Genomic DNA, 13,994 nt, shown 5'->3' with positions numbered 1-13,994 from the left:
GACTTTCTGCAAAGTCCAAGATATTTAGTTCCTTATCAACACACTAGAAAAACTGTTCTTCATATTATTTATAATGCTGACACATAGTTTGTGGGACCTTCTGCCTGATTTGGTGTCATAACTGGATCTCTCTGAGTTATAAAGCCTGGAATTCTGCTTTCAGTTTAATTTCTATGGTTAGCGTGGCAGTGGATATCAGTTTGAGGAAGCTTGTCAAGCTTGTCTTGTTATGAGATTTATATAGCCTCCTTCTGTGGACAGCATACACGATCCATTCCATCCTCATTTTATCCTCACAACAGCCCTGTGAGGGATGCTAGGCTTAGAAGTAGAAGAGGGTCAGATAGAGGGACTGAGCTAAGGCTACCCACTTATACTTGATGGCTGTTTGGCAGTTTGTATTTGAGTCTTCCTTGTCCAACAGTCTAACCCAACCTTCTCCAACCAGATGTCTTCCAGATGTTTTGCACTTTAATTTCCATCAGCCCCAGCCACTGTGGCAAATAGTCAGGAATAAAGAGAATTGCAGTAGCAGATTGGGAAGGTTACCTTTAGCCACTATCCCACTCTGAATCACTTGAGGAAAACTTTCCCATCATATTTGCAATGCAGAGTGTTGTTGAGCTGCTAGTGTGTATCCTATATAAACTAATATCAAATTCTTTGTCTGAGTGTGGATCCTTATGTAGCTAAAGCATTACCATACATCCACAAGAGGGAGATTTCAGCAGGCTTGGGGGAAGCCCAAGGTTCTTAGAGATTTTGAAAATAATCAAGGGAAAATTCTAAAGGAGCGGGCAGTAGGCATGGAAAGCTGACTAATTTCTAGAGGGTGGATGACAGAAAAGCAGGGGTTTTCTGAATGGAGTATAGATGAATAGATTGGAGTACCCCAAAACAGACATGCTGGTTGGCTGGCTAGAATACTTGAACAGGAATATTCCCACCTGGAACTGCTTATAGTAAACTGCTGAAATTGTGTTTGATTTAACATATTTTCTTAGCACTGAAAGGAAAATCATCCCCTATTACAGATACCTTGTTAGGCATTTCTACGACATGGAGTTGTGGTTGGTTAAAAGTGATATGGAAGCAGGAATATGGAAATTCCATTAAAGAAATGATGTCATCCCATTAAGGAAATTTTAGTCAATTAACTGATTTTTGTCAATTAACAGTGCATTGATTCAATATCCAATGCACATATTTTGTACTTAGAGAAATCGCATTAGGTGAACATTCTAGCCAGCCCATCCAGCCTTGTTCTTCCTCCTACATTGCCAGCATCCTTGGCAGAATAACACCCTTATGTGTTACAACTGCTTACCTGTTATAAATTTAGATTTATAGTTATTAGGAGAATCTGTGGAGAGAAGAGTGAAACTGCACATTTTCAGAGGAGTGTCAAATTTTTAATTGCATAAATAAGATGCTGACTTAAGCAAGTGCTCAATTTCACACCACTAAAGTAGAGGATTCATAAAGGCCTAGATTTGCATAATTTAATTTTCTGCACAGAAGATACTGGAAATCAATAGCATGATTCATAGCCATCCCATAGAATTGCCATGCTGCCATTCTTTGACTACTCAGACTCCGAGTACAAAGGATTTTACAATTGATTAAATTTTGAGTGCTGACAGAGTGTTTTCTTCTCAGAATCTATAAACTGTTTTAAATCTGTTCTCTTCACCCCCGTGCCATTAAAAAGTCCTGCAGAAGGCCTGTGACTAAAAAATTATTAGCCACTACATTTCCTTATCCCAGAAAAGTGGCAGTCATCTTGTGCACCAAACTGCATCTCTGTTGGTCGGAGGAACTTGTTTGGTTTCATCTTCCTACCTGGACTGGGGTTGGGGGTGAGGAGGCAAGGAGAAGCGAAGTATGCCTGGCTGCAAATGTGGCCCTGAGGTTTTCCACCTACTTCCAATTGAAAGGGCAATTACCCATCTTCTAAATATGAATATTCATGGAACAAGATCAGCATTTTAAGGTGCAATTGTTTATATTTAGTCAGAGAAAAGACCGACTTCTCACGACATGCATGTTCCTGTGTTAAAGAAGTGCACAGAATAGCCATTATGGCTTGCAGAAATGTCATTGTTGATATTTTTAGAAAAGCGTACACTGATATTGTTCAAATGTCCTTTAGATATGTCCACTTAACAAAAGTATGTTCTTATCATATGGTCTCCAGTTAGAAGTAGATATCTGCATGAAATATGCCTTTCTGAAAGAGATTGAAGTTGTTCCAGTAGTAAGGCTGAAAAATAGGCATTAAATGGTCTCACATTTAGTATTTAAAAATATTCTGAGTATAGATCTAGATGATATGGCTACTGGCTCCACCACACTATTTGGGAGTAGTCATGATGAAATTATTGACAACGGTATGGACTACATGTTTTGGAAGAAGCTGGAGAGTTACATGCATCTCCATTCACTAGACTATGGTACTCTATTTAACTTCTTTTAATTATTTTAAAACTGGAACATCCCTTAAAATTAATCTTTGCTTTTGCTTACATAAAAATGCATGTTTTTCTTAACTTCTATTTACTACCTAATATAGAACCTGTATGTTTTGTTTGAGGCTGGGACCTTATTTGGGTAACTTCTGGATTTTATATGCTTGAAAACTGAGGAATCAGCCATTGTGCATTTCTTCCTCCTAACTTCTGGGTTTAGCCCTGAACCTGGATGCCAAGGTTTTGGTGGTGTCCAGCAGTGCATTTTCCTAACTAAAATTAGTGCATCAACTCTGCCCATTCTGTCTGATTTAGCCATACTGGCTCATCATCACATCGCACTGGCCTCACCTTGGGCTCACCACCTTCACAGGCATGTTTGGTGAGAATGCAGGGGAGGGCCATGGCTACCTGAAAGCTCTGGAACTGATTTCCCAGAGTAGGTAGTTTGGCCTGTTATTTTTTCGAAAGCCAGCAAAAACTGCTGGCAGGAGTTTGGGAGTAGTCTAGACCTGTGAGATTGTGCGTTCTCTCTGTTATCAATTTTGTTTTTACTGCTTTTTTATTTTATTTTATATAATTTTAATATTCTAGCTGATTTCATTATATTTTAACTTCTATATATTTTGTTAATTTTTAATTGTATAAGTTTATCCATATGCAATTATATATTGTAAGTCACCTTGAGTCCCAGTATTGGGAAGAGGCAGAATAAATCCGTTATCCACATGTAGCCTGAATGCTTCATAACATCTAGCAAAGTCTAATCTAATTTAGTTTCCAACTTCCTTGCTCCATCTTGGTACTGGTTGAAATACAGACCTGATACCTGTAACATCTATCCAGTTTAATTGCCTTGCTTGTTTATTTTCTTCTTCCTCCGTATATACCTTAATTCACTTATCAGCCAATTTTTGTCGGAGTTCTGGATAATGCAAATGCTTGCTCATTATTTTGTGGCATTTTGGTTGCTATTTCCTGACTGTGAATTTTGGCATTTGTATTATGGAACAATGTGTGTGCCTCACCATTTTATTTTATTTAATACTAATGGAAGCAGTGATATATGTGGAAAAGCAGTAACTGGAATGAAAATAGTTCTAAATGTTTGCAAGTCCTGCAAAATTCATGACTGAAGAAGAAAAAGACAAAAGTGAATAGAAAGGGCACACTGTGTATCTGAACATCAGACAAAGAAGAAGCTTGGTGTTCCTTCATTCCCTCTGGAAGGATCCACCTCCAACTCAGAGGCCTCAGTGGGTCCCCTCGGGTGGATGCACTCCACTCCTGGATCAGATGTTGAACCTGTAATTTTTTGTTCTATATGTGATAGCTTATGGCTGACACAAGTAAGATGTATGGCTGACTGACCGATGTTGAATTAGTAATCCCAGCACTGGGTGCATGTAACTCGGCCCAGAAACTCCCTCAAGTGAATCATTTTGCACGCAGCCTAGGAAACTCCTAGGTTCCTCCTGGGGCAGGGCTTGGCCTCTGAGTCCTGGCTGCTGAATGTCCGCTGTCACCTTTAGTCTGACGTCAGAGATAACTGTGGGGATTCTCCTATGTGCGGCTGCATACTGGGCAGCTTGCATCTGTAGTGATCCACTCCGGCTTTCACTAGCCATTCCACACAGTGAGTTCCCATTCTAGCCACCCTCTTAACTAGCTTGAGATTTTTCTGAATTAGTCATTGACTAGCCTGACCTGCCCCCCCCCATAATTACACCTGCAATTTATCTCTCCCCCCGCCCCAAATTCTAAATAGAAGTTTCATATTTGCATGCACTTTATGTATACTGGGCTTTCAGCTGTGTGTTGGGTAAACGTTCCATTTTCCAGCTAGCTTTCCGGCATATTGAACTCGCACACCTCCAATATTGTTCAGTCAGCTGTAGAGAAGCAATAAACAAAGATTTGCATGCCTAAAGTAGCTCTCACAATGCCAGGCTCCCATTTAAAGCAAATAAGAGTGTTATGATTAACATCTCTCGCAAACAGCAGAACATCTCTGGGGTATAGTGTAGCGAGCTTCCTCCCTCCCCTTTTATTGTTGTTAATATTGCTGATAAATTTGGTTTATTTAATTATTGAAGGCATGCTTTGTTTGACATTGGGTTCTGGACCGTAGGAGGTCTTGGACACCTGATAAATAGAAGCAGATCAGAATGAAGATGCCTATGCTTTGACTGGAAAAGGAGGAAATGGCCCTTTTGCTGCAACATTGTGGGCATATTATTTTACCCCTTTGATGAGATATATTTTATTAACTCAGATTTGCTTTTAGGTAATTAGAAATTCTAATCATGTATCTGTAAATGAATTAACATATTCAAATTAGTCATGGCTTCTCTTTGGAACAGGGTGCGTGGCTTGTTAGAAGTATGGCTGTGTTCTGACCAACTCACAAACAGGACATGATGAGATGGTTTATTGGCTTTCCCTTTAAGAGTCTTCTGATCACAAGATACAGGGAATGGTGTCTTTTCATGTACTGTCTGTTTCTTTCCTTTTTGCCTTCAACCCGGTGAGCATTAGGCAGTGTTGCATAGGAGGCAACACTTCAACATCCCCATTTGGCATCCTTTCCTAACTTGGTCCTCTGGCTTTATCAGGAAAGAAGAGATGGAAAGAAAATAGATTAGAATTTTATTCAGCAGTAGTGTGCCTATCTTAGAGGTGTTTTTAAGAACCTGAGAAGTGGTGGTAAGCCCACGTGACTAAAAAGACTTCATGCACTTGATGTTTTCTTTGTTCGAGAGTAAATTTTTTCCTCTTGGCATTTGTAAGGAGAGTTGGCTTATTGCTAATGGGTTATTCATTGCACTGTGTCAGGTTGATCTGGTAAAGGTGTCATCTCTGATAGTACATTTGGTCTGCCAAGGGAGGGAGCAGAAAAAGGAGTTCTGTCACACAGATGATTAATTCATCAGTGTAATAACTGTGCTTCAGTTCTGTATAGAGCCGTATAGAGGCTGTTGATCTGCTGATCTAATAATTCTAATAATGCTTAAATGATTTAATTTTCAGTCAGTGAGTGTCACTTGGCTAATTGCTTCTGCTTCTTTTTTCCCCTCAGCTTTGACTGAAGGTTATGATGGCTCCCTGCATGAAAGCAGACATGGCAGTTCAGTGCAAATCCGGCGGCGAAAGGCATCTGGGGATCTCTACTGGGCGTACTCAGGTGAGTGGGGCTGGACAGGGCGGAACAGAACAGTGTGTGAATAGAGGTAACAAGTTGAACGGTAATTGTGTTTAAGAATCTAAAGAGGAAACATGCTCACTCAGGAAAGAATCACACAGGCAGAACGCTGTCCGTCGCTGTTCCAAGCTTACCACTAGTCACTACACCAGGCAGCTGAGTTTTGATTTCCTTAAAGGGCAAACTATTGCTGGTTATTTAAATCATTGTTGTAGTTTTAGAACTGTGAGTAAAGTGGCTGTGGGTTTTTCTGCTTGGTTACCAAGCTGCCTGTGGATAACATGCACCTTGACTGGAAGTGTGTAGGTGCACTTGCTCTATGTGCTGCTCCTCTGTGGGCAGCGAAGTGCCTTGGGCTGCTCCTCTTTGCTTACCTCCATTGCCAGAGAGTGAGCTTGAGAAGAAGCAAAGTGGAAGCCCTGCCAGCACGTGAAGTTCTCTCTCTCTCCTCTCTCTTCAAGTTTGGCCATTGTGTGTGAATGAGTAGTATTATTTTGCAAGAACAGCCATTCTGTTGTTGCTCCAGCAGGCTTTTCTTCCCTCACTGCGGCTGCCATTCATACCAATCTAAAACTTCTAGTGAAGTGTTTTGATACTTGTCTTTCATTATGCATCTGGCTGCTGCATCCAGATTGGCTGTGCTCTTCAAGAATCCTTGCCCTTCCCTCTTACCGTCCACTGCTTTTTAATAAAGACAGTGTGTGCTATTAATCTCTGTTAGAACAGTCTTTGTTCCTGATGGATACCCACCTCTGAGTTCTTCATCTGTAGCTTTATTGCACAAGGCTCTGTCACACAACCCATTTTCTTCTATTGTCCTGTTAAAGGTTTCATCATTGTTACCTCTTTGGCTACAACTGTTCCATTCCACTATAGCGTGTGACTTTGACTTTGCAATCACTAGGGCAAGCACAAGCTCTTTCCATAAGTTTCCTTAAATTCTTAATTCACCCAGGACCCAAAGGATCAGTCTTCCTACTATATATTTCATTTTGAGACAATGTTCGGCAGTCACTGGATCTGAAGAGTACTAACATCTAATATTTATGTAGCATCTGCTCAGTGCTGTATAGAACTTCACAGCTTCCTGGACTGCCAGGTGGTTAAGCTCTACATTAAATGAATGAAGTGGGGATGTGGTGAAAGTTCAGCAATTGCAAAACTTTGGCAATGAACTGCATCCTTTGGTGTATTATCAAATTATGTTGTATGGCATGCAGAAAGCAAAATTTATTTAATGTGGAGGTGTTTATTTTTCCATCTGTTCAGGAGAGCTATAAAGATCGGTCAAGAATCCAAGATGACTTTGGGAAGCTTTTGACCATCATGTGAATAGTAACTTACATATATATTTCATCTTATCTACAGAAGAGAACATAACAATGGTTATATTTTAAACATTTATTTGAAAGATGTAATGACCTACCTTGGACATAACATGATGCCAGGAAATGCATGAGTGTAGTGTCTTTGTGTCCTATGCCTTTTCTCTTTGTGCTCTGTGATTTAAATTATTTTGGGTTGATTAATCATAGTTCTTGCTCTAGTCCAAAACAGAACACTATGATTGCTAGGATCCAAACTTTGTTTCATTAAAAGCTCGGTCCTAAGGGATGGATGCTCAGTAGATAGAGGGCTGTGGTCTTTTAGCTCTTTGTCTATCCAAAGTCCTTCCTACTCCCATAGTCCCTCATAATTCACTGTGCTGCCTCAGGCTAGTGGGAGTTGTGTCCCTCCAGATATATTTGCCTGCAAATTTGCCACCTCCAATGTAAAGCATACCACAACCATATGATGCTTTACTCCACCATGTGCCCCCTCGCCTTTTTTCTTTCTTTTTTGTCTTTTGCTTTCCTCCCTGCATTCATGGCTTAGGATACTTTGGCTTCCGAATTAAACATCCAAGCAGGGCTAAATAGCACTCCTCATTGTGGTGCACATACACAAGATTATGAAAGCTGGACTAATTATCCCTTTAACACACTTGTGTCTACCAAACTATTTTACCCAAGTAGTACAATTAAACACTCGTAATAGTGTTTGCCACTTAGTTTCATTGCATGCCTGTTGAAGTGAGAATTGTATTCTGCAAGATGGAGAAACCAGTTATTTTGGATAAGAGACCTGAGTCAGGTCTGCTTGTGACTCATGTTGTTTGGGACCTTGTCATGTGCGTGTGCGCGCACACACACACACACACACACACAAACACAATGGGTACTCTAAAAGAAAAAAAAATGCTTCCTTTAGGGGAAAGGCAAAGAAAGGTTTTACATGCCACCTTTGCAATTCAAAATGATTTGAAACATTTTCATTATAAAAGCTTTATACAGCAGATGAGACATTCTTCAACTATGCTGTCACAGAAGCCTGCACATTGTTTCCCCACCTGTGTTTCATGTCCTATAGACAAAATGTCTGTAGTTTCTAAATATTTTAAAGAAAACAAAACACCACCATCACAACAGTTTTCTCTTATGGGAGCTGCGTGCCAGCAGTAGGGGAGCTAAAGCAGTGCCTGGTGCCTGTTCTTGTTTCTCTCTCTCTGTCTCTTTGCAGACTCCCCTCTTTCTGCATACACTTTCTCTTTCTTTCACCCTTTGCCAGACCCCTTTCTTTCCTTTCTCACACCCACTTCTTCCCCTCCTAGAGGGCTTTTGAGGAAAGCCTAAATCAGGCCTGGAAGAAGCCTTGCGGAGGGCTTTTGGAATCAGGCGGAGGAGGGATGCAGACTGCCTTCCCCTGCCTCACGCCCGTTCACCAGCCATGGTGCATTTCTCTCAAGAGCGTCCTGCCCTGTGTTTGTCCCCATTCTGCCTTCTTCACCCATGAATCCCTTGCACCCCAACTCAAGGGATCCACATCTCTCTGTCCTGTAAATCTGATCATGTAACAAAGCAGAACATTTCATCATCATTTTTCAGTTGCATAGCTAAAAATATTGGGCACAATTGAGCTTATAAGTTGAGCATGCTATGCTCACATTTTATTGAAAGCAATGAGATTTAAATTAACTTCACTCTACTCTGGAATTATGCCCATTGTCATGATAAATCTATATTACATCTTAAATATATTTCACATTTCTAAAATGATACAATGGAGCAAGAGCAGAGATTTTAAGTTAATAAACAGTTGAAACGGATGGTCTGTTCATACCTTTTTGTCTTACCAGAATGAAAATGGAACTGTAAGTGATAAATGGCATATTTATTTAGTTTTTATTACTGAAACTATGTTTGGAAGATTAATTTTATCCTTTTATAGCAAAGAAAGGCTTTAAGAAAGCATTTAGTCACATATTTCAAAACTCTTTTAAGTAGTTTGCATTTCTGGATAGTTTATTGCTAACTGGTGATGCATATTATTAAGCTTTTCTTTGTGTGTGACATCTTTTCCTCTAGCAAAGCTTAAGCTCTTGTTTTTATTTTGGTAAAGAATCCCCATCCCTCCAAATAGATATATACCTGACTCCAAAGGGAACAAAAGCAAAAACAACTCTTGGCACTTGTTTTCTCACCAGTTCAGGCAAGAGGGATCCCATATTGCTATAGCATTCCATTCCCCACCTCTTCTCTCATCCTCCTGGGGGAAAGCAGAGTGGTGCACTGTAATTTTCCCATTCCACTGCCTGATGACAGCACCTCACCCAGCTTTGTAGATAGGCCATACCTTTGTCCAATTCCTTAATGTACATGTATATAGGCAATAAGTAATTACATGTTTCCTCCTCTGTGCCATTCTTTTTTCTAATGGAAAAATCTCCAGATTCTACTGGGCACTGGGGGAAAAGCCAGTCTCTGTTTGTATGCAATTGGTGGTGATTTCCCCATTGGCATTAAAATGGAGTTCCACCTGATTTGTGTTATCTAATTGGAACCTTTTGGATTACCATTGCTGATTTTTTTAAGAGAGAGAGATTTAAGAGAGAGAGATTAGTTAATCAGTGTTTTACAAGGAACCAAGGGGATCTACAACTTAGCTGTAGAGGTGTCTGGTAAGAGCAGCAGTCTGAAATGATCTCCATTACTCTCTACTTCCCGCATTCCTTTTTCTGGTGACCAGTTGTGCAATAATGGTACTATCAGAACAGCATAACAACATTAGAACAGTAAGTTCACTGTAATGGAAAGATCTGTAACGGTTTCAGAAGTCACATTGGAAGCTCTTCAAAGAGCATCTGTGGACAGGCATACCACAGCTACTTATATTGTCATATGGGGATGGAGAGGACTCAGTCAAGGCAAAGTCAACTGTCGGTCCCACCTGAAATATCCCAGTGTTTCCAGCTGAACTGTTGGTCAGATGCTGATACCTGCATCTGTGAATGAGGCAGCTAATTAATTTTATTTGTTTTTATATTTGGATCCCAACCTTGCCCAGGTACTGGCTAATCTAAACAATTCTTTTTGAGAGGAACTATTTCAGGTGTCTCACGTTGCCCTCTGATATGATTCCAGTTAAAAATGCTGGTATTGACCTTTAAATATTAGATAGCATAGAACAGAGTAACTGATTGAGCACTTGCCCATTCTGAACCTACCTGTAAACCATGATCAGCATGTCGGGACCTCTTCCAAGTGCCCCCTGCAAGGGAAATGGAGAACGGAAACGAGAGAGAGAGAGAGAGAGAGAGAGAGAGAGAGAGAGAGAGAGAGAGAGAGGGAGAGCGCGAGTGCGAGCGAAAGTGCAAGTGAGCACTGATGGAGACCCCTTGATATTGGAATTCTTCTCACAGTAAGGACTTCCTGGAACCAACATTGCTGTCTTTTCAGAACCAGGTTAAGACTCCCAGGTATTTGAAGGAATATGATGGGCTTTTAGTGGCAGTTATTCCACTGAGTCTTGATATTTTATTTCTCTAGCTTTCTTAAATTGTTTAAAAATTTGTATGTTAAGATGTGTGTATATTCTACTTTATGATTCAATTTTTGTGAACCATCCTGAGAGATTTGGCACTTTGGCAGGGTAGAAATGAAACAAATGAATAATAAAATTGTTGTAATCTGCTTAGAGAGTCTTCAGACTAGTTTTAGTGGAATAAAAGTTGAATAAATAATAATAATAATAATAATAATAATAATAATAATAATAGCAGCAGCAGCAGCAATAATGAAAGACAGTGAGGAGAGGCAAGACCAATTAAGGCAATTATGAATCATTGTGTAGTCCCTACAAGAGTATATGCATAAGCTGTGGAACTCATTGCCATGATGAAAGTTCAGAAGTGAACAATATTTAAAGCAAAAATCAATATATATATAGATAGATAGATAGATAGATATAGATATATATAATATATATATTATCTATATATATATATAGATAAGCATTATGGGGGAGGTGATGGGAATTACATATTCTTTACATCTAAAGTGTTAACTCTGTGGAGTTTGAGATAATGAAGACTGATACTGGTTATTCTGTATATTTGCACTTTGGCAACAGTGACTTTCTTTAAAACACACTTAGCTGTGATATTGTACATATGAGTACAAATATTTATTTATTTATTTATTTTTCAATTTATATCCTGCCTTTTTCCTACAAAGGGCTCAAGGCAGCTTACATCCTCCTCCTCCTCCTCTATCTTATCCCCACAACAACCCTGTGAGGTAGGTTGGGCTGAGAGTCTGTGACTGGGCCGAAATAACTCAGTTGGCTCCATGGCTGAGCCGGGACTAGAACCCAGATCACCTGAGTCCCAGTCCCATGCTCTTAACCACTACGCCACACTGGCTCAAATATATTTTCAAGAAGATGCTAGTTTGTGATATGCAACAGCTGCTTCACACTTCATGTGTTGGGTGTTTACTTTGCCATGCTGGGATTACACTGGGGCTTCCTGTAGTGAGCATACAAAGTGCAAAAGGCAAATACACACTGCTGAATAGATAATAGATGTGGACTGAGGAGCTGCAGCCAGAACGGCCAGTAGGCTTATTATTTACAGACCCTGGCTTATTATTTACAGACCGCACCACCCAGTGTGGCTGCCTCTAACCCTCTGAAGTTGGAGACTCAAAGGCAACCAGTGGAGGGCGGAAGGACTGCATGGATGATGATTGCCTTGGCACACCTCCCAGTTCATTTGGCTATCTTAAGTGTTTTACAGGGGCTCATGAGGAGAGGAGCTGGAGGCACTTCCGGGATTCCTCCTAGGGTGGTGCCTTGCTTCTCCCACCCCCTAGAATGCTTCCCACCATGTCTGGAAGACCAATCTGTGGTTGGTCTTGCAAGCAGGATTGGCCCCAAGGGTGAAGGGAGAGCACCACAAGTTTGGAGATATGGTTCCAACTTCAGAGTGCTTATCCTGTGGCTGTAGGATTTTACACATAATCAGTTTATCTTATATCAACCAGCCCCTAATTATCACTAAACAGTGGCTTTAAATAAAAATAAATTAGTGGTTTACCAAGTCAAAAGGTCAAATTTATCATAATAAATACAAAATTCCAGCAGCTAAAATGCAGTCTTTTAAAACAAACTAAATTAGTACTAAATGATCCATTTCATATTGATAACATTATTTTAAAGAACGTCAACTTCCATGTTTTAATGCATGCAGCAGAATCAATTTTGGTTTTATCCATGGGGAAAACCCTCATCTGCAGGTACAAAAGGCTGCCTTATGGAGCCATTAATCCATGTCAGTTTCTTAACTATGCCCTCTAATGTAATATTTGGGTTGATAACTATAAAGAAAGGAAATCAATTGTGAAGACCAAGGTTAGGAGAAAGAGACTAAGCTATGGAGATCCCATGGCTGTGGAATGCTAGGAGTTGTAGGAATAAGCATGCATAGGGATGGTCCCTTACTCTATTCCAGCATTAAAACAGATGTGTTTTACTTCTTTTCCACCCTTCTCCTTGCTCTCAGTTTCCTTGGGGAGTTTCCAAACATCTTGGATAACTGTTTAAATCTGCTTTTCTTTCTCCTTCTAGCAAACGGGGCCAGAGCTTTTCAGGCAGTGTTTTACACACTGTGATGAAAGAAGCAGAAATATCAGTGTGCAGGAGCTGGACATATTTTTATTTGGAGCAGAGTACTCTGAGATTATTTTAGCAGCTGCCTGTCTTCTGTCAACTTATCTCTCTTAGCATATTTTTGGGTTCACCCTGAGACAGGTTATTCCTTCTTTCTAATGAAGTTTATTTTTAGAAAGTCAAAAAGTTTTACAAGAACCAGAGGCCTGTACTTATTGATTATTATTATACTATTAAAATGGTAGTAGGATGACTGTTTTCAGACATAATTTATTTGAGGATTTACAAACGTTTTGTCGTAATGTACAGGTTCTCTTTTCAATTTATGTCCACAGAATATGCCCCAGGCTATAGCCGCAATTACTGACACAATGGAATAACTGTTGTGGTGGGCAAATATTGTAAAAGCTTCTCTTAATGCACTTTAGCCACTGGGGGCAAGGAAGAGCTATCCAGGACAGCATGTTCTTCAGTGGAGTGAAGAAGCTTGGTCAAGTGAGGAATAATGGACCAATAATGTTGTCTGCTTCCACAGAGAACAGGAATCTGTATTGCCCTGCTCTTGCTGGAGTGCTGGGCAAAATGAGGGACAAGGGAAGGCTAAATTCTTCTATCTGGATTGGTTACCAAGGAAAGAGACAAGGGAAATGTAACAAGGTTTTGATTTTGTGTGATTTATCAGCAAAGGTTGTTGTGTCAAACTCTATCCAAATGTTGTCTGGACTGGATTCTATATGAGATGAGATTTTAAAATACAATTTCAATAATAAGGCAGAAAAGAATTTTCAGTGAAAAACAAAAACTGGTTTGGGCTGTTATTGTGTGTTGGTTTTTAGGAATACTGTAGACTTAGAATAATATGGAAATTCATTTTTAAGGAGTCATAATACTTTTATTATGTTAGTGTTACCTCCATTGCAGTGTCCATTTCAACAGGAAAATCTGGGTAACATATGGAAATAAAAAACACATGTTTAAGAATAAGCAAACATGCTTCAGAATAGAAGACTTCTGATACAACACATGACTAAAGAGCAAATAAGAACCACTGAATGAAGCAAGGATAATTGGCCTAAGACTTTTCATGTTGTAAGGTATTTTGTGAGGTTGCAGCCACTGTCCACATGCACAGGAGCATTGACTGGGGTAAGAAGTCAGTCTTTGGTTTCTTTGGGATTTGCATTTAGAGTTCAAAAGTTCCCTTTGGAACTTTGGAAGTTCTAAAGGAAAAAGCAGCTAACTTGAGGTAGCTGAGGTAAACAGATGGCCTTTTTATTGTTTTGAGAAAACAACCAGGAAATGGCCCATATTGTGGAATCACAGAGCAGTTGCCCCTC

The 13,994-nt window shown here is 39.9% G+C and overlaps 1 protein-coding gene across 5 annotated transcripts in view; it reads left to right on the top strand.

The window, feature by feature from the left end:
• The window catches only part of PTPRG (protein tyrosine phosphatase receptor type G), a 634,931-nt gene that overhangs the window by 142,367 nt on the left and 478,570 nt on the right, over positions 1-13,994 (top strand). For all 5 annotated transcript variants that reach the window (XM_044451810.1, XM_044451808.1, XM_044451807.1 and 2 more), the window contains exon 2: positions 5,548-5,652. In XM_044451810.1, coding sequence (XP_044307745.1) covers positions 5,548-5,652 — 105 coding nt within the window. The remainder of the gene's footprint in view (positions 1-5,547; positions 5,653-13,994) is intronic.

Source organism: Varanus komodoensis, unplaced genomic scaffold (assembly GCF_004798865.1).
Source record: "Varanus komodoensis strain SLA01 unplaced genomic scaffold, ASM479886v1 scaffold6_4, whole genome shotgun sequence".
Classification (NCBI taxonomy): Eukaryota; Metazoa; Chordata; class Lepidosauria; order Squamata; family Varanidae; genus Varanus; species Varanus komodoensis.
The sequence above is the reverse complement of the archived record's forward strand: the minus strand, read 5'-3'. Positions and strand labels throughout refer to the sequence as shown.